A 27,657-nucleotide genomic window follows, 5' to 3' on the forward strand; every position below is an offset into this window, starting at 1 on the left:
GATATCATATGATATTTGTCTTTCTCTGTCTGACTTACTTCACTTAGTATGATAATCTCCAGGTCCATCCATGTTGCTGCAAATGGCATTATTTCCTTCTTTTTTATGGCTGAGTATCTTTTTCGTTCTGATAAATTTTTTCCAGGGTTTCCGGTAAGGAATAGAAGTTTAGGAAATTGAATTTCCTAAATTCAGTCAATGTATCAATGGATGCCCAGGGCCATGAAAGCTGGCTTTCTGTCAAGTGCCAAGGGGTTAATATTTTAGAAAAATGTCCTGTGTTATGGAAGAGTGAGGTGGATTCCAATATCTGGGCAGTACAAAACAATAGGACCAGTCATTACCTGAAGGCAAATTAATAATATTAGTTGGCTATTGTGCAGAAATTTCATGGCTTACAAAACACTTTACATATTATCTCTTTCAATGCTCAGAAGAATCCAGTGCAGTAACTGTATCACCAATGGCCAGTAAGCAGCAGAATTAGGATTTGAAACTAGATTTCTAGACACAAATCTTATAACCTCGCCATCATTTCAAAAAGCTTCTCATCAGGACTCATTAGTAAAATGTAGGAGATGCTTGAAGGGGTGGCCGCCCACCCCAACACAACATAGACCCCCTCATCCACTGCTCCGAGTTCCTGGTGGAGTCAACATATTGGATTAAGGCATTTTCTATGGCAGATCTTGTAATTAGGGGGCTGGAGGGAGGCTGGACTTCCTCTAACACAATGATTGACATTATGGGCTGGTTAATTCTTTGTTGTGGCGACTGTCCTGCGTGTTGGAGGAGGTTTAGTAGCAACCCTCACCTCTACCCACTAGACGCCAGTAGCACCCTCCCATCGTGACAACCAGAAAATGTGTCCCAGACATTATCAAATATCCCACGACAAAATTGCCCCTAGCCGAAACCCAGTGTTCGAGATGAAGCTCTGTTGCATCAGGCCAGCATCCGTCACCATAGATTACAGGGTTCTGGAGGACTGGAGGGAGGAGATCACAAACTCAGGGTGTAAAAGACTTAAAAGAAACTCAAGTTTCTAAAACTTGTAGGGAGCAAATACAGGAGATTGGACATTTTTAGAAAAACATCAACATGCTAAGAAAAAACTTTACAGATAGAGGTGAAAGGTTTAAAATTGACTTTCAGTCTCAACTTCTGGTTTTGTTTCCATCTCCACCAGGATTGTTACTGCTGCTCCTGGTGTCAGAAGGAAAGGAAACAGAATAAGAAGCTCAAACTACAGTCTCCAGGACCCAGAAACCAGCTTGGCAGGAGGGTTCCATACCCTTCCTCCCCTGCCCTCCTCCCTGGGCTGAAAGTGTTCTATCAACACTCCTTCCAGATTATGGGCTACCTTTCCAGAAAGGCTTTCAGCAGGTGGTTTGTAATACAAATTTGGGGACTCGTCCCTCTGCCCCCCCTCCTCCTCCTTCACCCCTCCCTCCTCCTCTTTTTCTTGCTTTTTAAAATCTCTTCTATCATCCAAAAAGCATTTGTTCAAAATCTAGTTTGTTTTGAGAACAGTGCAAAATCACATGGAAAGAAAACAGAAGAAACTCTCACTAGCTAGATGAGTTCATGGTGGAGTCACCATATAATTCACTGTCCAAGCTAAGGACACTTTCGAGAGTGGCAGGGGATGCTCTTATGATCATGCTGCCGAGACAGAAGGCATAACCTGGACCATCCCAGGCTAAGTGGGACGAAGTGTCACCCGAGTTCTCCATGGCTCTTCCAGCCCTGTAGTACACCGTTCTGTCAATATGTGACCGCTCTGTCCTCTGGGCCCAGTACAACAATGAGGCTGTAATGTTAACAAGAAGCGGCGCTGTGCTGAGTATGACACATACATTCTCTGATTTAAAACTCACAATTACAATGATCGTATTATAACACTCACTGTTCTAGATGAAAAGCTTACTCAAGATCACACAGTTAATACATGATAAAGTGGGATTTAAGTCAGGTAACGTGACCAGAGGACCTATCCGTTTCACATGGCATTATTTGTGTTGGTTTGTGTGATGTTCTTATTGGCTTGCAAGATGCTCTATCCATGCTCAGTCCCTGCCTCCTAGTTGAGGACTGTTCTGTGCCGATATCCTTCTCTTAACTGAACTATACCTTTACAGATAACAGAGCAAAGCCAGGTTTGGGGCCATTCTTAGGTGGGGAGGAAGAGCTTGAAGAGAAATCAGTGCAAGGGGGACTTCTGTTTGGCCATAAGTGCAGCCAGTGATCTGAATGTTCTAGACACATCATCATCCCAAGGGCTCTTCTGAAGGGAGCAGAGATCTGCTAGAGAAAGAGGGGATCTCTGTGGAAATGAGTCTGTTTGTTCTGGGAAAACAGCAAAAACAACAAACCTTTAAATCGTTTATTTATAAGCCTTTGAGAGATTTTCTTTGTAATCCCTGAGTTACCCTGCTTCATGCTTCCTCGTAAAATATGGTAGGAAAACTCTAAAATTACTAAAATCGACTTAATTATCAGCAGTTTTGACTCCCGTCCCTGAATTTGTCACCTCTGTTTAACCCTCCTTGGTATTTAAATAGCTAATCTGGTGCTGGCTGCCAAGTCAACACTGTGCAAATCTCCAAGTGACTTCACAGTGACCTTCGCAACTCGATTTATTTGGTATTTCCTTTGTGTTCCTTTATAGCAATTGACCGGCCTTTGCTAATTATTAAAAGTATTTGCTGAAGTATTCACCACCGTCAGTAGATAAGAATTTCTGGGAACAGCCTGTCTTGTGACATTAGCTTGTCCCCCAAAGTATAAAACCAACTGAGAAAAGTCTTTTTGAAAACTGGTTCAGGTTGATATATACATATATGAAAGCACGCATGCATTCATTCATCCAGCATAGATTTATTGAGTGCCTACTATGTGCCTGGTCCTGTTCTAGGCAGTAACACACAAAAACTCCTGGCTTCACAGAACTGCCATCCTAGTGGGTTGGGATGAGGGAGACAGATTACGTAGAACATATTACATGTCAGATGGAGATACCTGCTATGGAGAAAAATAAGGCAGAAAACGGTGACTGAGAATAGAAGCTGTGTTTTAAAATAGAGTGCTATCCATGTTCATTGCAGCTTTACTCACAAAGGTCAAGACGTGGAAACAACTTGAATGTCCTTCCATGGAGGAGTGGATGAAACAAACATGGTAGGTATTGGGTTGGCCAAAAAGTTCGTTCGGGTTTTTCCATAACATCTTACGAAAAACCCGAACGATCTTTTTGGCCAACCCAGTACTTACAATGGAATATTATTCAGCCTTTAAAAAGAGGGGGGGGGGGCTTCCCTGGTGGTCCAGTGGTTAAGAATCCACCTTCCAATGTAGGGGATGCATGTTCAATCACTGGTCGGGAAAATAAGATTTCATATGATGCAGGGCAACTAAGCCTGTGCACCGCAGGTAGAGAGAAGACCATGTGCCTCAACGAAGAGCCTGCATGCTGCAACTAAGACCTGACGCAGCCAAATAAATAAATTAATTTTTAAAAAAAAAAGGGAAATTCTGCCATTTGTGACAACATGGATGAACCTGGAAGGCATTATGCTTCATGAGACAAGCCAGAGGAAGAAAGACAAAAACTGCATAAGCTCACTGATATGTGGAATCCAAAATAGTCAAATTGGACTTCCCTAGCTGTCCAGTGGTTAATACTCCATGCTCCCACTGCAGGGGGCACAAGTTCGATCCCTGGTCTGGGAACATTTAACGATATCGTATACCGCTAAGAGGGTAGAACTTAAAGATTATCACCACAAAAATAAAATTAAAAAATAAAGTACAAGAAAATAGGTGCTTAGAGAAAAGAGCTTATGAAAGACCTCAAAAGGTAAGGGGTAATCTCTGAGGATACAGGGACCATCCCAGGCAGAGGAAGGCCCACCAGCAAGTTCTACGAATAGCAGAGAGGCTGGTGTGTTAGAAACCAATGAGGCCAGAGAAGACTGTGGTGTCTGATTTTATAGCATCTCATACTTGTAAGAACTTGGCTTTTTCTTGGTGTCAGACAGGAAGTCTTTGAAAGGTTTCAAGCCTAAAAATGGCATGGTGGACTGTTGATTTCAAGGAGGATCATCTGAACATGGGGTGGAGAACAGACAGTAGGAGGGTGAGGGAAAAGCAGGGGAACCAGTTAGGAGGTGATGGCCGTGCTTGGACCAGTCTGGTAGCAATGGGGGTAGAGAGAAGAGGTTGGATTCTGGACATACTTTAAAAAGTGGAGATAACAGGATTCACTGGCAGGTTGAATGTGGGATGTGAGAGAAAGGAGCTAAGGTTTTCAGGATGTGCACGTGTGTGTGCATGCACACGCGTGTATGTCTATATAAAGCTTAGCATTATCCAAAGGTATCTAGTTTAATTGTTTACTTATTTATTTTTGTTCCACCCCAAAACTCTGCGATGGGAGGAACCGTCTCAGTCTTGTTCACTGTTGTATACTCTTCCTTATTTTTGGCCTGTATTCATTTTACAATAATACATTTTGTAATTACAGAAAAATCAAAGAAATACACAGAATTATATGATAGAAATATAAACATTGCTTATAAAGACTATTGTTAAAAAGTGAAAGAGTCTGCATTCTACAGATGGAGCGATGTTATTTTGAGATCCAATGTCAATGTGAGTAAATGAATCTAAACAGTATAAAAGAATAAATCCAAATCCTATAGAATAGAATGGTGTTGTGTGATAGGCAGGACCAGTAGCCAGGATAGAATAGACTTTATTTGTGTTGTTTTTCTTTAAAGACAACACCCAGGGCTAGCTCTCAGCCAGCCAGTCGACTCTACTGAGTCTGACTTCATTAGTTGGTAATCTCTTGGCTCAATTCAAAAGGAGGTCTTTCTAGAGATACCAACCTTTCTATAACTAGGACATTTCTATCAACTTTGCTTGAATTAAAGTTTATGGAATATTCTTACTCCCATAAGTCTGTGCCTTTAATTTGTTTCTTTGTGAAAGCAGAGCACTGGAGACAGTTGGTTCATTATTAAGAACAAACTTACAGATGTAACTGATCTTGGATGTTTCAAAGGAGGGCAAATAAGCCTATAGCCCTTCAATGAGTCACAGGACAACAATCCCTTATATACATTCTGAAAGCTGAACAGCTCTGAAATGCAAGCTTTTTGGGGTGATCTTGAACTGGGAGCCCTGAAGCTATGTATGGTTTTTACATAATCCATCTAATGTGAAAGTTCATCAGTGTCACTGCAGAAATATTAATGTGTTTGGTTACAGGGCAGTATGCAGTACTATGTAATATACACCATAAACACTCAGGTGTTATTTTTCTTATCTTTCTGAGAATTCTGTTTTCTGAAACATCAGGCCTCATGGGGTTTGCATAAGGGTCTGTCATCCCATACCATGTTTGCTGTTTGGGGCTGAATGTGCTGACTTCACCCTTCCTCAAGAAATAAGGCTTGCGAATGCAGCAGGATTCCTTTCCTAGGTGACTGGAGCGTCTACAGAGCTGGATCTGTGTCTGACATGTTTGCTAGCTCACGTGCATGAGTGCCGTGCTTTGAGTAGATGTTGCTTTGCGGTGACAAATCTTCTGGCCCGTTCCTTTCCAGATAGGGGCCACCTTGGAGAAAGGTGGCATGAAGCTGGGTGACACTGGGCTCTTGTCCTGTCACCCATCAGTGATGGGCAATGGGAATTAGAAGGAGACATCCTGGTGATTGGCCAAATGTGTGACTCACACACTGTGATTGGCCATATCACAGATGCTCCCTGATTTTTTAGTGATAATAGAACCCTCTGTGGACATGATAGACAAATGAGTCTCAGGGCAGTATTAAAGCTTTTAAGAGGCTGACAAGTTTAGTCAGTCTTGATTCGGGAACCCTGCTCGCTCACATTTAGGCTGTGCCATCCTGGGCAACCAGCTCCTCACTGTCACCCACATGATCCAGCCTGACACATAACAAACTGACTACATAATTTTCATCATAACTTCTTCTTCTTCTCCTTCTCGTTCCCCTTCTCGCCCTCCTCCTCGCGCGGCCTCTCACCCCTCCAAAAACCCCTCCCTTCTTCTTCTTCTTCGCCTTCTTCTTCTTCTCCTTCTCCGTCCCCCCCCTCTCCTCCCACCCACCCCCCCGTTCCCCCCTCCTCCTCCTCCTTCTTTCTTCTTCTTCTTCTTCTTCTTCTTCTTCTTCTTCTTCTTCTTCTTCCTCTTCCTCTTCCTCTTCCTCTTCTTCTTCTTCTTCTTCTCTTCTCCTCCTCCTCCTCCTCCTCCTCCTTCTCCTTCTTTCTTCTTCTTCTTCTCCTTCTCCTTCTCCTTCTTCTTCTTCTAAGAGGAAAGGTGTCTGGTCTGTGATCTTGGGAGATTTCTAATCCAGTGATTTCCATAGCTCCCTTTCTTCAAATCTTCCATTTTCATCTCCCCACCTTCAGCTCCCCAAGCCCTTAACACACAACTTTAAGGCGAAAGCCTTGAACATGGGTTTAGAAAATCTAGGAGAATCAGAAAGATAAACAGGTTCTTGGCATCTTCAGGGACCAGGGAGATGCAGAATATAACCCCGGAGGGCAGAACCCCCAGTACTTGTCATGGAGAGAGTACAGCCAGCCGCTCATGCACAACAGGACACATCTCTGGTCCAAGAAGACCAGCTGGCTCCACTTGCTTCTATATCGGGGCCTCTGGAACTTCTCAGGAGGGCCCTGCAGAAATTGGAAGGAGGCGGTGTGGCCTCCCCTTCTTTCTTTCAGGATTTACCCCTCTTGCTCTAGGACACTGAGGCACTACAGGGGCATGTGCAGTTGCGCAGCTGCTGAGCTTAACGCTTGACCCCTGGGAAGGTGGGGCTTAGGTGTTTGGGTGTCGTGTGTGTTTAGGGGTGATTTTAATGGCTCTGGAACTTGAAGCTGTTCCAGAAAACACCTAAGCGGTCAGTAGAATCAGGATCTTTTCACTGAAATCCACAAGGGTCACAAGAAAGACTGTCATTGGCCAAGCTCTCAGGCCACCCAAATAGGCGGAGAAGAGGGGATGCAAACCCCGCCCAAGCCCCAGGGGGGGATGGAGTTGGCACCGGGGACTTCTGGTCAACCCCTGGACAGAGGGCCAGGCATTTCAAAGCGTGCAGGAGCTAAGCGCCCTCCCCAGCAGCGCACTGCACCTCCGCAAGCGCGTTTCCAGGAAACTAAGGTCGGAATTAGGGTCCAGGTGGGAATCAGGCGCGGAACCAGCGAGAAGCACAAGCGGTGGAGGAATAGCCCAGAAAGCTTAAGCCCGGGAGAAGGGGCGCAGCGTTCTGTGGCGGGAGGATTTCGCCCCGCGCGCCCAGCGTACCGCCCAGGCGCCTCCAGAGTCCCGGGCAGGGGGTCCTCTCGGAGCTGGCGCAGCGGCCCCTGGCACCGCGCCCTTCGCCCAGCGCCACCTGGCTCCTCAGCAGCGTCCAGGAAGGGTCTCTGGTCAAAGACAGGGATCTGCGGCCATGGCCGAGGTCGCGGAGCCGGAGGTGGGCGCCCCGGGTCCCCAGAGCCAGCCCGAGGGCTCGGCGCTTCAGGCGGAGAGACGGGGCGAGCCGGGGGCTTCCGGCCCTGAGGCGCAGAGGGAGGAGGCGAGAGAGGGCGCCGCGGAGGCGCCGAGGGGCGGGGGCCCGGGCGCAGCCGCGACGGCCGAGGTGACGGAAGGAGAAGGTCCGGGGCCGCACGGAGGGCGCGCGTGCGAGCTGGCGCCGGACGCAGGCGGTGGCCCGGGGGCCGAGACGAGGGGCGCGAGCGGAGAGCAGGGCGAGGCCCAGTCGGAGGAGGGCGCCCGGGAGGGAGAGGAGCGGGCGAGCGGCGCGGAGCTGGTGGAGGAAGCGAGCCCCGGGTGCGGCGCGCAGGCCGAGGCCCCGGGGGAGGCTCAGGTGGAGCCTGGGGATCCCGCGGCCCCCGGGGCGAAGGAAGAGGCGGAGAGCGGGCCGGAGGAGCCGGGGGGCAGCGCGCCTGGGGCGGCGGGGGCCCGCATGGACGCCGACGGGCTGACGGGGGACAGCGCGGTCACCGAGGGGTCGGCGGGGGTCCGCGTGGACGCCGAGGGGCCGACGGGGGTCAGCACGGTCGCCGAGGGGCCGGCGGGGGACAGCGCGGTCGCCGAGGGGCCGGCGGGGGACAGCATGGTCCCCGAGGGACGGGCGGGGATCCTCGTGGACACCGAGGAGCTGACGGGGGTCAGCACAGTCGCCGAGGGGCCGGCGGGGGACAGCACAGTCGCCGAGGGGCCGGCGGGGGACAGCACAGTCGCCGAGGGGCCGGCGGGGGACAGCATGGTCCCCGAGGGACCGGCGGGGATCCGCGTGGACGCCGAGGAGCTGACGGGGGTCAGCACGGATGTCGGGGCGCCGGCGGGAGGGGCGTCCAGGGCCGAGGGTGAGCCCCGGGACGGAGGGGACGGCAGCCCCGAGACCCAGGCCGAGGCGACTGAGGCCGCAGCGGCGGAGAGCGCGGAGTGCAGCCCCGGGGAGCTTGCGGGGGAGCCTCGGGGTGCAGCGGCGGGCGCCGCGGAAGAGACAGGGGACCGGGAGGGAGAGGAGTCGGAGGAAGCGGCCCCCGGGGGCGCGAGGGCAGAGGCTGGCGAGGACGCGGACCAGGGTGGGCCCCTGGGGCAGAGAGAGGAGGAGAGGCGAGAGCGGGGTCCGGAGGGCGAGGAGGAGCCCCCCGACGGCAGCGCGGATGGGGAGGCGGCCCCGCCGACGGAGGCCCGGGAGCCCGAGGCCGAGCTGAGCAACCACCTGGCGGAGGGGAGCAGCACCGAGCGCGGCGACGAGACCGCGCCGGTGAACGGCGGCCAGGAGGACGGCGAGGCGTCCGAGGAGGGGGCCCCGGGGCAGGAGCACGACATCACCCTCTTCGTGAAGGTAAATCTGGCTTTTTGCAACTCCCAGGACGCCCCCTTCCATCCTTAGTCTTGGTCTGTTGAGAGCTGATCCCAGAGGGACGCGCGGGGATCAAGCTCTCGGCGCCCTGATGGTCACCGAGCACTTCTATCCGCGGGGGCGGGGAGGAGGAGGGACAGCCTGGGTTTCAGGGAGAAGAGGTAAAGCACCGTTACGAAGACGAACTGAGGGTCTGGAAGCAAAAAGGTTGGGGTGAGAGTGGTGGGAGATGGGGATGCGGGTCCAGCGTCCCCCTGCCCTCTGTACTGAAAATCCTATCTGGCCCTTCTAGTCAGGAGGTTATTAAAGAATTCACTTAAAAAAACAAAAACAAAACCCCACCAAGCCCTGCTGATGTTCAAAGCAATTTCTGCCAAAGGAAACGCTAATACCTAAAGTGAAAAAATGCAAACAGGTAGGTTGTAAGGTGAGAAGTATCTCCGGACTCAAACCTCAGAGACCCAGAGCCGGCCCAAATTTTCAGCTCCAAAAAGGTCTTCCATTTCTGTAGAATGGATAAGGTATGTTTGGGAGGAAAGTGGAAGTTTATTTAAATACTGTAATATTTATTGAACATTTAACACTTACTTTGGAAGAATGCAAGATGCTGACGACTTGAACGTCGTCTGCCTTTATGTCCTACTTTCAGCCTTACTTCAAAGATTCAAAGAGGACAAAGATTCTGTAGAGACACAAGTGAGGAAATTTTGAGTTTAAATAGTCATTCCTACAAGACATCACAAATGAGGAACGAGGTTCCAGGGGCAGCTCACAGGAGGATCTTTGTTGGAAAAGCCCTTCCCAAAGACCTTTGGCCAGATAGGGAAAACAGCAGATAATAAGGTCAAGAATGTGCATTGTATGTTGAATCGTAATCCTTCCAAAATACTTTCAGGCTTATAGAGGCCGGTTATGACCTAAACCTCCTTGGGAGAAATATAAGCAAATTTTAATAAGCCAAAAACAAAACAAAACAAAAAACAGTTCCCAAAGTGATTAAGATCAGAATTTCAGGAATTCTTTGGGTGGCAAGAGAGTTTGGGAAGAACAGGCTTGGGTTTCTTCACTGTGCTGTTCTGAGCAATTTTTAAGATGCTGAGACATTTTAAGATTATGTATTGGGACATAACCTGAGGGTACAATCCCTAGGAGGGTCACTGGGAGCCAGAAGACTTCAGGGAAGTTAGGGGAGGGGGAAATCCGAGCACAGCGCTGCTGTGTGTGCCCCAAATCTGCTCCTTGGTTTAAGAAATTTCCCCTTGTTCTGGTCGCCTGACTACGTAATTCCAGCCTCTTGTTACAGCTTGGGAACACAGCTTCCTAACTAGTCTTTCTGCTTCCATCCTCGGCTCTCTCCAATCTAGTCCCTTTGTCATAGCCAGTGAGCTAAGAAAGAAAAGATCTGATCATTTTGTTTCCTAGTATAATCTTCAGTTGTTTATTACAGACTTTCAGATAAATCCACACTCCTTAGCCAGGTCACAAGGCTATCCGTGATGTGATTCCTGTCTCCTTGGCACTGCCTGAGTACCCCCCATCCCAGCTTTGCTACCCATGGTACCACTATGCCAGCCTTGTTAAACTACTTACTGGTCCTAGAGAGAACCACATTCTCTTCTGCCTTGAAATTTTGCATGTGCTGTACCTGAATCGAGTTTCCTCCTCTTCACCCCTCTCCGCCTCCCCTGCCTGGCTATCTGCTATGTGTCCAAGATTCAACATGGCCGTCATCTCCTCTGGGGAGACTTTTCCAACCCCAGTTTGGGTTGGGTATCCCTCTGTCGAAGCTCCACTCACACATGGCACTACCCTCTGCGTGCTGTCTCCAACGTGGAGCACAGGTCTGGAACGTGATGGTGTGTGTGAACGGGTCGCTGCCTGTATGAGATAGTAGACTGTAGTGATCAATAGCACAGAGTTTAGAGCCAGTGGGTCTGGGACCAAATCCTGGCTCTGCTCCTTTCTTGCTGTGTGATCTTGGGCAAGTTACTTGATCTTTCTGTGCCTTTGTTGCTTATGGATAAAACAGGAACAATAATAGTTCCTACTTCATGAGTTTGTGGGGCATTCAAAATTAGGATTGTATAAAACACTCAGAACAGTACCTGACTTGAAATAAGCCTGCTATAAATGTGACTTCTTATTGTTACATCTGCTCAGCTCTGATAAACTTTCATTGATTTTGCACAGGAATAATCCCTTTCCCATTCCATCCCTGCCATTTTATTTATTTATTTATTTATTTATTTCTGGCAAATATCTCTAGTTTCCTAATTACCTCCATTTTCTGGGGAAAAGAATATTATGAAAGGTAAAAACAAGTTGTTTTCTCAGACTCTGCTCAGTAGTTTGTGAAGGCAGAGGCAAGGGGGCATGTCATGGACTGCTTAACCAGAATGCTTGACTCTGATGATTGGCTTGGTGCTCGGTTGTTGTTTTCCTTTCTTTAAGGAAATAAATGGATCTCCAAACAGTGAAATTGGTTTTCAAGCAACTACTGCTTGATACAGCTTCTGAGGGTCACTTAGGATGTGCACCGCAGGATTGTTAAGGCATATCTCACTTTCTTCTTCTTTTTTTTTTTTTGGCTGTGCCACACTGCATGCGGGATCTTAATTCCCCAACCAGGGATCGAACCCGTGCCCCCTGCATTGGAAGCATGGGGTCTGAACCACTGGACTGCCAGGGAAGTCTTCATTTTCTTCTTATCCTTCTAATCATTCTCTTGAACAACAAAAGATCCCAAAGCACAAATCAAGCAAAAACCCTTTAGACTATTTTAGCTCTTGAGTTTGTAATACTCGATTTAAAATCCTTAAATTAGTTCAGAATAGGATTTCTTTGCCAGATTTAACCTTCTCTAGGTTCCTTCTTCGGGCTCCACTTTATCTGGACGCTGTATTCCGTAATGGATGTCTGACCTCCTGGGTTTTGTAAACATGTCAGGGCAAGTGTGTCTTGGTGGGTTTTTGATTCCATGATTGATGTGGAAAATTCACAGAACTGTTCTTTAAGGAGGGAACTACAGTGTTTCTCCAAACATTCTCCTAGCCTTCCTATGACAGCCTACTAAACACAATTTTTAAAATTAATTAGCCCTCATTCTATTTGGGAACTTTTAACTTTTACATTTCTTCCTGTTAGAAAAAAGAAATGTATTGGTTACAAATAAATGTATTGGTGACCAGAAAGTAATGACATACGACCCAGTAAAATGTAATAATAAAATCTGCTTCTAATTTTAGCCACCTGGTGGTTTATGTTCCCCATCTTTGTGAGAATTGTCATTTTATTAATTTGTCATTTTGTTTTATTCTATACGTATGCAAGAATGTATTCTTGGATGTAAAAGAGCCAGGAATGTATAGAACAGGCCACAGGAAAGCCTCCTTGAATTATTGTATGGTAAATGAATTGCTGATTATGCTAATTTTTAGTTCTGTTTTCTCAAAGAAGTGTTAATTATTTACCATCAAATTATAGGGCAACCCTGCAATATATTTAGTAAGAAAGATTCTTTTCTTCTTTGCTCATGAAAAGGAAGGATGACAACATAATAACACACCAACATAGTAACAACAAACGACAAACAAGATACTAACACCATAGCGTAAGGTCAGGACTTCAGCGGCTGTGGCGGTTTAGTTGCTAAGGAAGTCTCACTTACAGGTTTGGTTTGTCTAATACTTTGAGGCAGGGTCTAGGGATGGGATAGTCTGAGATATGGATTTTCTGGCAAATTCACATGACTTAAAAAACCTTAATGTGACCAGTGAATAATCCTGGGCCAGAGTCTAAGAATTTCTTAAATTACGTTTCGGAGATCATTCATATAACCACTAATACACAGCTAACGCTGAGCTTGAAAACTTGCATTTGCCATCACATTTGGATTCTCCAGGGAGGTGAAACTGAGGACGGAACAAAGTAGAACTTGAGAAAGACATGGCCTTTGAGGATAACCAACAAGGACCTACTGTATAGCACAGGGAACTCTGCTCAATGTTATGTGGCAGCCTGGATGGGAGGGGAGTCTGGGGGAGAATGGATACATGTATATGTATGGCTGAGTCGCTTTGCTGTGCACCTGAAACTATCACAGCATTGTTAATCGACTATACTCTAATATGAAATAAAAAGTTAAAAAAAAAAAAGACAAGCCTTTGAATGAGCATTGTCACCTGGAGATACCTCCCCTCCCCAAATAAATAAGTAAATAAATCAAGCCCCCCAAGCTTGTCATGTCACATGGGGGGATGGGAGTGGGGCGGGGGTCTGTTGGGACCAGCATCTGATGGACTCCTGGTGGGTCAGCAGGCTGCAGCTGTCTGTGCATCTTTAGTCAGGTGTGAGCAAGCTGAGACCTGCTCTGTGGGCTTTGGTCTCCGAAGAGCTTGAAAGGGAGATGTTATTTTCATAACTAAGTATGAATTATGTGTTTGGAAGGGAAATGAGCAAAAATGCACTTCTGGGACTTTAATTTTTCCCCCCAAATGACATTTTTTGGTCATTTGTTTTCTGAGTGTCAACGCCACTTACTTACAAATTACATCTATGAAATCATACAAGGTTAGTTGGGGTGGAAACCAAGGTGGAACATCATGCTTTGCTAACTTCTTATGCACACGTGTGCACACAGTGCATGCACAGGAGTGAGATCCACAGGGTGTCCTTACTGCCTGGCATGGCGGTAGGCTCGTGGGAGGGCCTCAATCAGTGATTTTTGGTAATGGTAGGTAAATAACCAGATGGATGGATGATTGGTTCAAGGTGACTTGGCTACTGAGAAGCTGGACTCAAGCCCCGTTCCCCACTGCCCCAGTCTAGTGTCCCTTGTGGAAGGGCCAGAGACACTCTTCTCCCTGAAGATGTCGTAGTCTGGCACAGGGTCTGGTACATAATGGGCACCCTGGTAATGCTGGTAGGAAGAGAAGATGGGATCAAGGATGAGTAGGAGGCTATGAGAGTATATATAAGAGGACCTGCACATACACTGGTGGTCACTAAAGAGTTATTGATTCAGTTGTATTTGGGGAGACACAGAGAGTGGGGACCCTTTGATAATCCCTAGCACAAATTCTTCAAGATTTTCTAAAACAGGCTGGCTTTGCTCTAGCCATTCTCTGAGCTCCTTTGATATTCAGCAAAGAAAAGTTTTCTCTGAGAGTTGGGGAGGTGGAGGCTTAAATCTCCTAAGCTTCCCCTTTTCCATCATTGATTTTCTCTGCTCTTTTTCTGACAGAGTGATGATTTGTAAACTGAGCTCTGTATCTGGGCAAAGTCGAGGGAGGTATCTTCTAAAATATTTCAACTTTTATTTTACTATTTACTTCTATTTTATTTCAAAAGTTGAGTAAATTAAATTTTTTAAAAGTTGAAATAAAATAGAGGTTAAAGATATTTATGCACAGTTTGGTCATTCATGTAATCCATGAGATTCTTTTGTAAAATGTACTTTTTTTAAAGAAAAAACAATATATTAGGATAAGAAAAACTTATAAAACAATACAATGCGATGAAAAATAAATCTTCTTCCATGCCTGAGGCCCAACCTCTCAGTTTTCTCCCTAGAGATATTCTGTGCATATTCAAACATATATGTAAGTATCCTCACTGTTTTAGTTACTTACTGCTGTGTAACAAATTACTCTGAGACTTAGCATCTTAAAACAACAAACATTTATTATTCACAGTTTCTCTGTATCAGGAATTTGAGAGCAGCTTAGTTGGGTAGTTCTGGCTCCTGAAGTTGTAGCCTAGATGTTTGCAGGGCTGTGGTCTCATCTGAAGGACTGATTGTGGTTGGATCCACTTCCACAGTGGTTGACTCACATGGCTGTTGGCAAGAGGTTCAATTGCTCATCACTTGGACCCTCCCCACAGGGCTGCTTTAGTGTCCTCAAACATGACATCTGGCTTTCCCCAGAGCAGGGGGATCCAAGAGAGAAGAATGCCTTTTATGACCTTGTCTCAGAAGTCACACAGTCGTTTCTGTCTTATTCTCTTAACTAAGTCCAGCCTTCAGGGAGATTGGAATTCCATTCCACCTTTTAAAGAGAAAGTCAAAGAATTTGTGGACATATTTTTAAAAAAACCACACCTACTTTTTTTTTTTTTCATAAAAGTAGTACACTGGAAATACATTCGGTTATATCTTACATTCTTTACTTAACATCATATCTTAGAAACCATTCCCTATCAGTGCCTGTAGCTCTCTCACATTCTTGTTAAAAATTTTGCATTTTTCTAGTAATGGGTGTATTCTACAATCAGTTTCCCACTGATGGATGTTTAGGTAGTTACCTCTTTTTGATACGTTAAGCAATGCTATAGTGAAAATCCCTCCACAGATGTACAATCATATATGGAACCTAAATTCTTAGCAATGGTATTGCTAGGAGGAAGGATATGCATATTTAAGATTTTGATAACTTTTATCAAATTTCCTCTTCAAAGAGGTTATATCAAATAATCCTCCCCTGACACCATACGAGTGCTGTGTTTGCTTCCCCACTCAGTGTATTCCCCAACTTTTTTGAATCGGAGAGGTGAAAAATGATGTCCATTGTCATTTAACTCACATCTCTTTTAGTATATGTGAGATTGAGTTTAATTTTATGTATTTAAAAACCGTTAGTATCTATTTTTCTGTGATCTGGCCATTTATGTCCTTTCAAATTGCCTTTTGGTCTTGTTCTTCCCGATTTTTATATTAAGGAAATTAGACCTCTGTCTGTCATATGTTGCATATGTTTTTATGGGACTGTTTTGACTATTTGTACTGGAGTAATTTATCCTTTTAGTCTTAGTAATTTCTTGTAACTGATACTTGGGAAAACAAAGCATAGCCTGTGATAGCACCCTTAGAAACTTCAACTTCATTTCCTAGAATCTTTAAATGCTCTCTTTTACTTTTTATCCTATAACTTCTTAAATCCTGAGGGATTAGGTATTTTAAATCTTGCCTCCCTACCTTTGTTTTTAATTAGCAGGTTACATTTTATCAAGCACACACCCTTTCAGGATCAAACTCTTTCTTGTATGAATTCCTGTTCAAAACAAAGTTTAAAACGTATAGATAGCAGCATCATTTCGTACCCCACCCTGCTCTATCTGAAAATGTAAGGTATATCACTTTGATCTTGGCTTGCCATCTTCCGAAATGGATTCGTGATCAGTAATCATCTGCTACGAAGCGATATCAAAGTATTGTTTCCAAGGTTGTGTCTCCTAGCCAGATGTTCTTATTTGGATTCTATCTGTTGAAAGAATTGACCAAAATGTATAGAGATTGATCACAAATCCTGTCTGTAGAGGACCAGTGAATTGTGGAAGCCTACCCATAGCTTATGTTTGATAAGAGAGAGGATGGAAATATACAAATATCAAAGATTGTTTGGAAAGATAATTTTGAAGCTTCTGGAAGGGTAGCTTTATGGAGAAACACAGACCGTGTTGATATATATTTATTCAGTCTGCGAGGGAAAGTCTGATTTTATATATGCATGCAAGATCATCAGATTAAAAAAATTCTCCATTTTTACTACTTTTATGGACTCTACCTCAACTTACTCTTTCTCTTTCCTTCTTTACTTGGTCATCCATCTGAAAGTTGAGTCTTGATATGGGGCGAAGAAAAGCTGCTTTTCAGTCTTTCAAACTACCAAGTGGTATTTTGGACCCAAGTAGGCTATTGAAAGTGAATGTTTATTGAGTACCCACCATGTAACAGACACTGTGCATGGGGCTGGGGGTACTACAGTGACAAACAGTGATGAACACAGCTCCTGCTTTTCTGGAGCCTCAGCCTTAGAGAGTGATCCGGAAGGAAATAATTACGATGCCGTGTGAGGGAGGAGAACGTGGCGTGGGGGAGGGGTTGGTGGGACAGGTGGGCAGAGCGGGATGGCAGCCTGGGTGGCGACGGACAGAAAGGAGAGATTTGGCCTCTAGATCTCTGACAGCAAGGGCTCTGCCCTTCTGCTGTACTCCCCTCTACCTGGAAGATTGTGCTGTACACAGTGCATGGATGAATGAATGATGGCAGTGAACAGACGTGGCTACTATATCAGGTGGGCTGAATTGGGTGGTCAGCTGTGGTTTTTATTTTTTGTTTTTGATTTGCAATGTTGTGTTAGTTTCTGGTGTACAGCAAGGTGATTCAGTTATACACACACACACACACACACACACACACACTTTTTGCATTCTTTTCCAGTGTGGTTTATTACAGGATATTGAATATAGTTCCCTGTGCTATACGGTAGGTCCTTGGTCCTTGTTGTTTATCTATTTTATGTGTAGTAGCTTGTATCTGCTAATCCCAAGCACCTAATTTATCCCTCCTCCCTGCTTTCCCCTTTGGTAACCATAAGTTCGTTTTCTATGTCTGTGAGGGGGTGGTCAGCTTTTAATGGTACATTTTGCAGAATGTAAATTTTATGATTTCGTAGATTCTTTCCATCTAAGCCAGCAATGCCTCAACTGTCAGATTGCGTTTACAGACATTGGCTTTTGTCTGAGCATGGTAACTGACCAACTATTAAAGTACTAGGCCTGTTAAAAATCATTTTTACCTTTCTAATTCCATGGCAGGAGACAACGGTAAGGAATACAGTCGACGACCAAAATGGGGGAGTGATGCAGGTTACTCGGCGGTGTTCAGCTGGTGAACGGGCTGGTCCCAGGGGTTCAAGACAACTTCACACACTTGTCCGGTGTCTTGGCAGGATGGCTAGAAGGCTGTGCAGCTGGGACGGTCAACTGGAGCACCTACAGGCAACCCCTCCAGTATGCTGGCCTCAGGGAGGGTCAGTGGACAAGGCAGAAGCTACACGGCCTTTTCCACCATATTCTAGTGGTTACCAAGTAGTCAACAGAGGTCAGGCCACATTCAGAGGGAGGAGAATCAGACCACTTCCCAATGCGAGGAGAGTCAAAGGATTTGTAACCTTCTTTAACCCATCACATTATCTGATTTCAGGGTATGCCGAAATGCACACATCATTTATTTAGATCCAGGTCTTTGCTAACTTGAACTGTTTTAAGAAAATTTTAGCAGTATGTAAAGCACTGGAGTTATTATTATTTTTTTTTTAAAGGAATTCCTTTATTTTTATTATTTATTTATTTTTAGCTGTGTTGGGTCTTCATTTCTGTGCGAGGGCTTTCTCTAGTTGTGGCAAGCGGGGGCCACTCTTCATCACGGTGTGCAGGCCTCTCACTATCGCGGCCTCTCTTGTTGCGGAGCACAGGCTCCAGACGCGCAGGCTCAGTAATTGTGGCTCACGGGCCCAGTTGCTCCGCGGCATGTGGGATCTTCCCAGACCAGGGCTCGAACCCATGTCCCCTGCATTGGCAGACAGATTCTCAACCACTGCGCCACCAGGGAAGCCCTATTTTATTTTTTATATTTAGTGATGAGCAAAGCAATGTAGCTATAGTTCTTACCACAGCAAACCTCAACTCCATAACTATAATGCACAGGCAAAGAGGGTATCGAGCCCCGACCTGGGCCCCTCCATATGCCCTTTTCACAGTCATTTCTTCGTCATGTGTAAGAGCCAGCCACTTATTCTTATTGATATAAAGGAGAAGCAGTATGCGCTGGTTAGGTAGCTACTAGTATCAGTGCCCCCTTTTTGTTTCGAGTGTGCAAGTTTAGAGCTGTTTCGAGAAGCGAGAGATTGGCTTCCCTTTTAAACCTGTGGGATTCTGCCTTCCGGCCAGTGAGACTCTTTGCTGGTGAGGGTGGCCAGTAGGAAGACCCTCATTACGCACCCCTATCCATCCCCCTATGGTGCCGCTGGCCCACCTCCAGCCACAGTGGGCTGTGGGGACGAGGAATCAGGGTAGGGGGGCACATGTTCTCTTCCCTGGCTGGGGGCGCACGAGGGGTTCTGATGGGGCCCTTCGGACAGTGGCCACAAGCATGACCAAGACATGCAGCACATCTCAGCTGTCATGTGCTGTGAAGGTCACCCAGCATAAGGGTGTTATTGGAGATCCGGAGACCTAAGGCTTTCTTCCTAAATGAGGATGATTAACACTTTTTTATTGGTGCCTTTGGTGTCAGGGCCTTGGACACGGTGAGTTCAAAGAACCTTGGAAAGATTTAATCTCTCCCCAACTTTGTTCCTTTTGTTTGAACTCCATCCAGGCTGGATGCCTTCAACTCTGTTCCCATAAATGGTCAGACGAGATGAAGTTTGGGTTGCACTCAATGGCTTTTTGGTGTCATTTAACTCTCTGAACAGAGAATTGCATGCTTAAGAAAACTCAGAGGTATTGACACATCAGATATGGAGGAAGACTTTTTTTGTTAATGCCATTTTAACCAATATATTATGATTATTCGCATCATGAAAAACAGCAATAAAGTAAGATTACTCTGTCGCTCTCCAGCGAGTGAGATTTGCTCTAGTAAGTACTGCGGATGCAGTGCTCTGCCCATCACTGGGTAATACAAATCAACACCATTGCTTTTAGGCACTGCTAAAAAATTTTTAAGCCAGTTCAAGTTAGTCAAGACCTGGATCTATAAATAAATGATTTGAGCATTTCAGCACACCCTGAAATCAGATAGTGTGGTGGATTAAAGAAGGGTACAGATCCTTTGACCCTCCTGCCATTGGGAAGTGGGGTCTGATTCTCCTCCCTCTGAATGTGGCCTGACCTCTGTGACTACTTGGTAACCAGTAGAATATGGTGGGAGTGATGCTGTGTGGTTTTCATGACAAAAGGCCATGCAGCTTCTGCCTTGTCCACTGACCCTCCCTGATGCCAGCATTCTGGAGGGGCTGCCTGTAGGTGCTCCAGTTGACCATCCCAGCTGCACAGCCTTCCAGCCAACCTGCCAAGACACCGGACAAGTGTGTGAAGCTGTCTTGAACCCCTGGGACCAGCCCATTCACCAGCTGAACACCACTGAGTGACCTTGTCAATGTCACATGGAACAGAAAGATCATTTAGGCAAGCCTTACCCTACCCAAATTCCTAACTCACAAATCATGACATATAATAAAGCAGACAACTTAGGCTGCTAAATGTGGAGTGATTTGTTACTGGGCAAAAGAGAACTGAGACATGTGACTTATGACACTTCTAAGCTGGTGAAATCTGAGTGGGTGGAAAGATGGCCAAGGTGAGAGGTACAGAGCGGGTTAAAGCAGTTCCAAGGGGGGTGGGGGGGCAGTGCAGATAAAAAGGAGGGCTCCATGTGGCCAGTTCTTCTGTTTGGTGCAGGCGTTTTCCCCTTTGGAGTCACTCTAAGAAATGGAATACGCTCAGTCATTCAAGAACGTAAACCACCAGGGTATAGAGAAACAGGCTGCGTTATTAAGCTGGCCTTCCAGAACAAGGTGTTCCTTTGTTGTAATAATTCCTTGTGAGAATTTTACAAGGAAATAAGCTTTTCATCTCTGTGTAAAAGCTTCAGTTGGTATCAGGCCATATTATTAAATAAGGATTAAAAATAGCCCGAGAGTTTTTAAAGCATAATTCATATAGGAGGATAAACAGCAAGTTTCATTTTGTTCGTCCGTGTACTTATGAGTTGATTCCACCCACTGTGACAATGAACAGCGACATAACTAAGCCTTTGGCCAGAATTTAAAGCAGAATTTAAGAGCAATTGGGTTCAGTGATTAAGTTTGTGGGTCAAGGGTGGTCACCCACCTAATCCACCTAATAAGACATTGTTACGACAGTCGAAAAGAATAAATACTATACATACTTGGGAATGAATTTAGGTTTCATAGGCTTTTTGAAAAGCTCAGATCTGTTTCGAAGTTTTAAGATCTAAAATATATTCCTTAGGATCTAGGTGTAATGAGGAATGAAATCGTCCCTAAGTTCTGAGGTTATGGAGGAGTGAGAAGCATGTTTCAAGACAGAGCATAATCCTCTTTGTGGCCTGGACCGAGGACTCTAATAACACATTTTACTGATAAAGTGCAGCAAAGCTTTCCCCTCCTTGGGTGTGCGAAGTCAGTCTAGAAAATGATATCAACTGTGCAGTCATTTTTATTTCTTTAAGAAAAAAACACTCAATACTCGCTGCACTTATGATACGTTTTTCCTTTACAGGCTTACAAGAAGTGTGATGCGTAATGTTTGTGTCATGGGATGAGCTAGTATAATAACAATAAACAATACCAACAGAGATAAGAAAATGAGGGCCACGATTCTTATCTGCAAGGAGCCTTGTTTCTGGCGCTGGGTTTTGTCGGTTGTTGCTGTTCTTGCTGGCTATTTTGTTGCTCCACCAGAGGGCAGAAGAGGAACCAGAAGGGGCGCAAGTCCAGGGGGCCAACTGGGCAGTTTCCTCTCCAGTTAGCGTTCCCTCTGCCTTGCAGAAAAGTTAAAGGAACCGAGAAGACCTTCAGATGGTCTGTGCCACACAGTAGTCATGGTGATGGTACAGCTGGAACCGCTGGCCTTTTACCTGCAAGCAGCCTCTTACAGCCCTTCCTGTTGACCGTGGCAGAATAATGGGTGGTGATATGGGAGCCCAGCTGCATGGTCCAGCTTTCTGTTCACCTGCCCATGGGCCCTCGTCCCTCCTAACTGCAGAGTGTTCTGCCCTCTGGCACCACCCCACATGGCTCCTTCCTGCCCTAACCAAGAGGTGGGGATAAGACCAGTGGAGACTTTGCTGGCACAGACTGTAGCGGAAGAAGGGAGATGGTGGTGCTGAGCTGAGAAAAGCCTGGGCAGAGGGTGCCGGAAGAGAGGTTATCAGACCTCAGTAAGTGGTGTGTCTCATGAATGTGGGTGTCCTTCAGTCTCTAAGGGAGACTCGCAAGTAGGAATTCCAGAATTTGAGCTAGGATATCAAATTCCGATGACTGCCATGTCAGAATCTCCCCAAAGAAAGCAGCTTTACTGCATTCCTTGCCCCTAACAGAAATTGTGAAATCAGTTAAGAATTTAGTACTTTAAGGGACTCTATCACTTTTCTGTTGGTTTCTCCTCATGTCCTCTCTGTCACCCACTTAAAGGGTTTATATACCCTTTAGAACACTTTGTCTTTCATAGGACACTCCTCCCCCAGTTTTGCAGTTGATTGGGCATTTCTACAAAAGTTGTTCCTTTAGTTCTTGGCAAAGAAAATAATCTTCTGTTGTATCATTGTTTCCGTGGGAAAATCAGTGAATATATCAGTTCAACTCCATCATCTTTCCCAGGGCCACTTATTAAGCACGTCTTTCCACTAAAAGGTAGCAGCGGGTGATATCTCAGTAACAGAATTATGTTTTAATCTGCAGTCCGGATTTTCAGAACTATACCTTATTCTGGCAAATTAGGTGAATTGGCTTTTCAAGGTTTGTAGAGTATGATTTATTAAATTCTTACTTCCTGCACCAATAACGTCAGAATAAAAATGGAAAGAGTTAAAAATCCCCTGAAATTATTAAACCGATTCACAGAGAATAGTAACGTGAAGTGAGTTTACGGCTTTAAACTGTATCCACTGTAGGTGGGATTTCGGAATGTTCTCAACACAACGGGTTCCCCAAACTGGGTCAGGAATAGAGTAAAGCACGGGAATTCTGGAAGCTGACTCTTCTCTGGGGGGTGGGGTCTCTCCTTCTGCCACATTGTCGCCGTCCTGCCCACCTTGAGGATGTGCTGGCACATCAGACACTGAGTATTTCTGTTCACAGTGCGGTGGAGTGCTGACCGTCAGTGTGTTTTGAGGGGGTCATTGATTGATTGATCGACTCATGGATTCATCGATTCAGCAAACATTCTCAAGCATTCTTAAACATCCCAAATTCCATAAAAGAAAATCTTTTCTTTTATTATTTTTGCACAATTTTGTCTTTCAGAACGAGGTTTTGTTTCCCGGTTTGGGGCACCCAATGTTTTGTGCCATTTTTACCCTCGTGCCAAATGAGATAGTGCCAAACCAAGCCCCCTCAGCTGCCTCTTCTCCTGGTGTTGTTGGAGGGTCTTGCAGATCATTATCAGTTAGTGTGGATTTGAACACAGATGGGGTCCAGGGAACCAGAGCAGGTCTGGTTTACATGGTGCCCGAGGGTAGACTGGACAAGCATGGCATGTAGCCCACTTAGGATACCTAAGACCTAATAAATCCTTTCCCTGGCCCTGTAAATCCCCTTGACTCTCTCATTTTCATATCTGTGTGGATGCCTTTATTTTGGAGACAAATAAACGAGAACCCTCACAAAATCTTCACATTCTGTTTTCTTCCTGAAATACAGAGCACATGTCTTTTCCTATTTAGTTAATTACCTACAGGCACCCTAGTGTACAATATTTTCAAGTTATTCTACATAAAAAGTAATATTTTGTTGCTTCATCTCTGAATCCCAGTTTTCCAAGCCTTACAAAACTGAAACAACACACTTCCATAAGAAACTGGCCTTGCCCAGATTGGATTTAGGATAATAAATGAACATCTTGAGAAATCCCCAGCCTCTTCTCCTGTGGTGTCGGTGTGTCCTTCTCCACGAGGCAGATGAAGGGATCCATTGCCCTGGAACTAGATTGCTGGGGCCACAGTAAGATTTGCAACAAATCAGGGACACCAGTTCCTGGCCACTTAGCATAAATGTCATTTTTGAAAACAGGAGCCTTTGAACGGTTTGCTCATTGGCTGGTTTGTGAACCACTGCAAAGCTGGCCTCAGGGTCACTGTTTTTTCTGACCTAATAGGTCAGGGTTAGGGAATCTTGAAACAGGATAGCACTCCCTCCTTTTTCTTCCTCAGGGGTGAGGGTGGGGAGAGAGTTCACCAAAAAAAGCTTGTGGCACAGAAAAGACTTCTGTATAATAAAGCCAGGGCACTAGCCTTGGCCTTGGTCAGCCAGTTAGGTGTTTCTCCTAATCTGGAACTTGGCTGATCCCTTTTGGTCTGAGGCCACAGACCTTCCCTGTTGCGTGGGTCAAGCCAGGCCAGAGAATATAGTCATATAACTAACAGTGGGAAACGGGGGAAGGTAAAGCTTCCAGATAATTCTGTAATGTCTGAAGTCTTCTAAAATCTTTCCGTTCAAATTGCTAGCATCAAGGTTAACATCAAGGTTAGCACCTTGTAGTACCACTACAAGGTGGTACTGTGTGCCTCTGCTCACTGACAAAGAACTTTCAAGTTCAGCAAGTTAATTATCCGTGACCTAGGAACCCCTGACCTTGTAAGAATTCTCAGATTACAAGGAAATACAAAATGAAATCTAATTGTTAAAATGGGAGTAGTTACCCTGTCGAGCACAGTTCCAGGACAATTTTGTGATTTTCCTAAACTCCATATGTTTTTTGGGAGGATTCTGACTCTGATTTTCCTGCTTTTGAAGCAAAAAGCCAACTTTTCCTATTTTATACGCAATGCGATTTTATGTACTCCTGGTTGATTCTTTTGTCTCTTTTCACTGATACAAGATGACAGGCTGGTTTGAACCTAAACTTGTGAAACCTGAGGTTTCTGGTTAGTAATGCAGACTTACCTTCAACTCTCAGTGGCCAGGAGAAAAGGGAGCAGCGGGGAAAATTAGCAAGTTGATGTAGCTTAGGTTTCTTAAACATGAAGATGTAGGTCTGAATTGAATAAAGTTGCATTGAAATTAAAAAGTGCCTTCCCACTATACCATTGATCTGGCATCTCCCATTGTGCATTACATAATTGCCCGTCTCCTTTACGAGAAGTTTTGTTTGTGCTGGGAGCTGTTCATTTGTTTGCTCATCTTGTTGAAGTTGCAAAAACCATTTAGGGATAATTCCATTATTCCATTAAACAAGACAATGGCAGGAGAAACTGATTACCCGATTGACTAGACATTTCTGTTTGTTCTTTAAAATGAAGCAAAAATTTTCAGTGAATATGTCATCCATGAGATCTACTACGAACTTTAATTTAGAAAACCAAATCTATTTAGTACCCTAGGTTGCTACTTTTCAGTATACCTGATTTAATTAATTAATTATTTATTTTTTATTGAGGTATAATTGGCATACACCATTATATTAGTTTCAGATGTACATAATGATTTGATATTTGTATGTATGGCAAAATGATCACCACAATAAGTGTAGTTAACAGCCATCATCACACAGAGTTACAGAATTTTTTCTTTCTTGGGATGAGAACTTTTAAGATCTACTTTCTTACCAACTTTCAAGTCTGCAATATGGTATTATTAATTATAGTCGCCATGCTGTACGTTACATCCTCATGACTTATTTATTTTATAATTGGAAACTTACACCTTTCGGCCCCCTTAACCCATTTCACCCCCATCCCCACCTCTGTCAGGCATCAACCCATTCTCTGTATCTATAAGCTTGTTTGTTTGCTTGTTTTGCTTTTTTTTAAAAAAATTCCACATATAAATAAGATCATATGGTATTTGTCTTTCTCTGTCTGACTTATTTCACTTAACATAATGCCCTCAAAATCCATACATCTTGTCACTAATGGCAATATTTCAATCTTTTTTAATAGCTGAATAATATTCCTTTGTGTGTGTGTGTGTATATATATGTACGTATGTGTGTGTATGTGTGTGTACATATATATACACACATATACATATACCACATTTTCTTTATCCATTCATCTGTTGATGGACACTTAGTTAGTTTCCATATCTTGGCTATTGTAAATAATGCTGCAATGAACACGGGGGTGCATGTATCTTTTTGAGTTAGTGTTTTCATTTTCTTTGGATAAATACCCAGGAATGGAACTGCTGAATCAAATGGTAGTTCTATTCTTAATTTTTTGAGGAACTTCTATACTGTTTTCCACAGTGGCTGCACCAATTTACATTCCCACCAACAGTGCGTGAGGGTTCCGTTCTCTCCACAGCCTCTGCAACACTTGTTATTTTTTGTCTTCTTGATAATAGCTATTCTAAAACAGGTGTGAGGTGATATCTCACTGTGGTTTTGATTTGCATTTCCCCGGTGATGAGTGATGTTGAGCATCTTTTTCATGTGACTGTTGGCCATCTGCATGTCTTTGGAAAAATGTCTGTTCAGATCCTCTGCTCATTTTAAAATCGGATTGTTTGAGGTTTTTTTGCTATTGAGTTGTACAAGTTCTTTATATATTTTGGATATTAGCCCCTTATCGGATATATGATTTGAAAATATTTTCTGCCATTCAGTAAATTGCCTTTTCATTTTGGTGATGGTTTCCTTCGCTGTGCAGAAGCTTTTTAGTTTGATGTAGTCCCACTTGTTTATTTTTGCTTTTGTTGCCTTTTCTTTTGGTGTCAAATACAAAAAATTGTCACCAAGACTGACGTCAGGGAGGTTTCTGCATATGTTTTCTTCTAGGAGTTTTGTGGTTTCAAGTCTTGCATTCAAGTCTTTAATCCATTTTGAATGAATTTTTGTGTATGTTGTAACACAGTGGTCCAGTTTCATTCTTTTGTATGTTGCTGTCCAGTTTTCTTAACACCATTTATTGAAGAGACTGTCCTTTCCCCATTGTATATTCTTGGCTCCTCTGTTGTAAGTTAATTGACTGTACATGCGTGGGTTTATTTCTGGGCTCTCAATTCTGTTTCCACTAATCTATGTGCCTGGTTTTATGCCAATACCATATTATTTTGATTACTATGATTTGTAATGTAGTTTGAAATCAGGAAGCGTGAGCTTCCAGCTTTGGCCTTCGTTCTGAAGATTGCTTTGGTTATTCAAGGTCTTTGGGATTTAATTTTATATTTTGAATACCTTTCATAGCTATAGTGACCAGCTGTAGTAATTAATATGGCTTCTTAAAAGTGCCTTGAACTTTTTGGAATGAGATCTGACAAGCATACCTTTACAAAAGGAACTTTAATGACTTTGCCACTTCATCAAACACCTGTAAGAAGGTGTAGAAAGTGTTGCCACAATGGACCTTTTCATGCTGTGTATGAGGAAATGGACAAACAGTGTCAGCTTGTGGGAAGGTTAGAGGTTTCTGGGATTGGTGTCCTCCCCTGGGTTGGCCCTGGGGAAGACAAGAGTAACCAGCAGCACTTCTTAACAGACAGTGGCTTTTTTTCTAGACAATTCTCTGAGATTCAGGCTTTTGTGGAAGGCTGATGTGGGCATTTTTAGACAGGTGGATTCTCCCGGCACTCACATATCATACCATACAGGTGATCCCTGCCTTCTACCTGGAAAGTTAATCACAAAGCCTCTGATTTCTGCCATCTTTCAATGTTAAAAGGAAAGCATTCTAAAATCCACAATAAGAATTCCCTCAATAACCTTTAAGATATTTCTGATTAACTGACTAGTTTCAGATTGAATAAAAAATATTATAAAATTCCCAGTCTCCTCCTTCCCTGACCCAGATCTATACAACTTTCATAAGCTGGCCATCGAAACCAACATGAGTGTCTTTAAGGCACTAGACATTCATCTTTGTAAATAGATAGTTTCAGACCTTTGGCCTCCTTAAAACTTATGAACATTACAAAGAAAAATAGAGAGGGAGTTCATTCATTTTTCAGGAAACTACATGTTTCTAAGGAATTTTGCAGGGCTTCCCTGGTGGCGCAGTGGTTGAGAATCCGCCTGCCAATGCAGGGGACACGGGTTCGAGCCCTGGTCCGGGAAGATCCCACATGCCGCGGAGCAACTAGGCCCGTGAGCCACCATTACTGAGCCTGCGCGTCTGGAGCCTGTGCTCCGCAACAAGAGAGGCTGCGATAGTGAGAGGCCCGCGCACCGCGATGAAGAGTGGCCCCCACTTGTCTCAACTAGAGAAAGCCCTCGCACAGAAACG

At 44.6% G+C, this 27,657-nt stretch overlaps 1 protein-coding gene across 2 annotated transcripts in view; it reads left to right on the top strand.

Moving 5' to 3' along the window:
* Positions 1–7,144: 7,144 nt before the first annotated feature.
* Positions 7,145–27,657, top strand: part of CLIC6 (chloride intracellular channel 6) — a 44,334-nt gene continuing 23,821 nt past the window's right edge. Inside the window, exons 1-2 of one of the 2 annotated variants that reach the window (XM_036851809.1) lie at positions 7,145–8,938; positions 27,538–27,544. In XM_036851809.1, coding sequence (XP_036707704.1) covers positions 7,485–8,938; positions 27,538–27,544 — 1,461 coding nt within the window. In that variant the 5' untranslated portion in view covers positions 7,145–7,484. The remainder of the gene's footprint in view (positions 8,939–27,537; positions 27,545–27,657) is intronic. The other variant, XM_036851810.1, reaches the window with a different exon arrangement.

Source organism: Balaenoptera musculus, chromosome 4 (assembly GCF_009873245.2).
Source record: "Balaenoptera musculus isolate JJ_BM4_2016_0621 chromosome 4, mBalMus1.pri.v3, whole genome shotgun sequence".
Taxonomy (NCBI): Eukaryota; Metazoa; Chordata; class Mammalia; order Artiodactyla; family Balaenopteridae; genus Balaenoptera; species Balaenoptera musculus.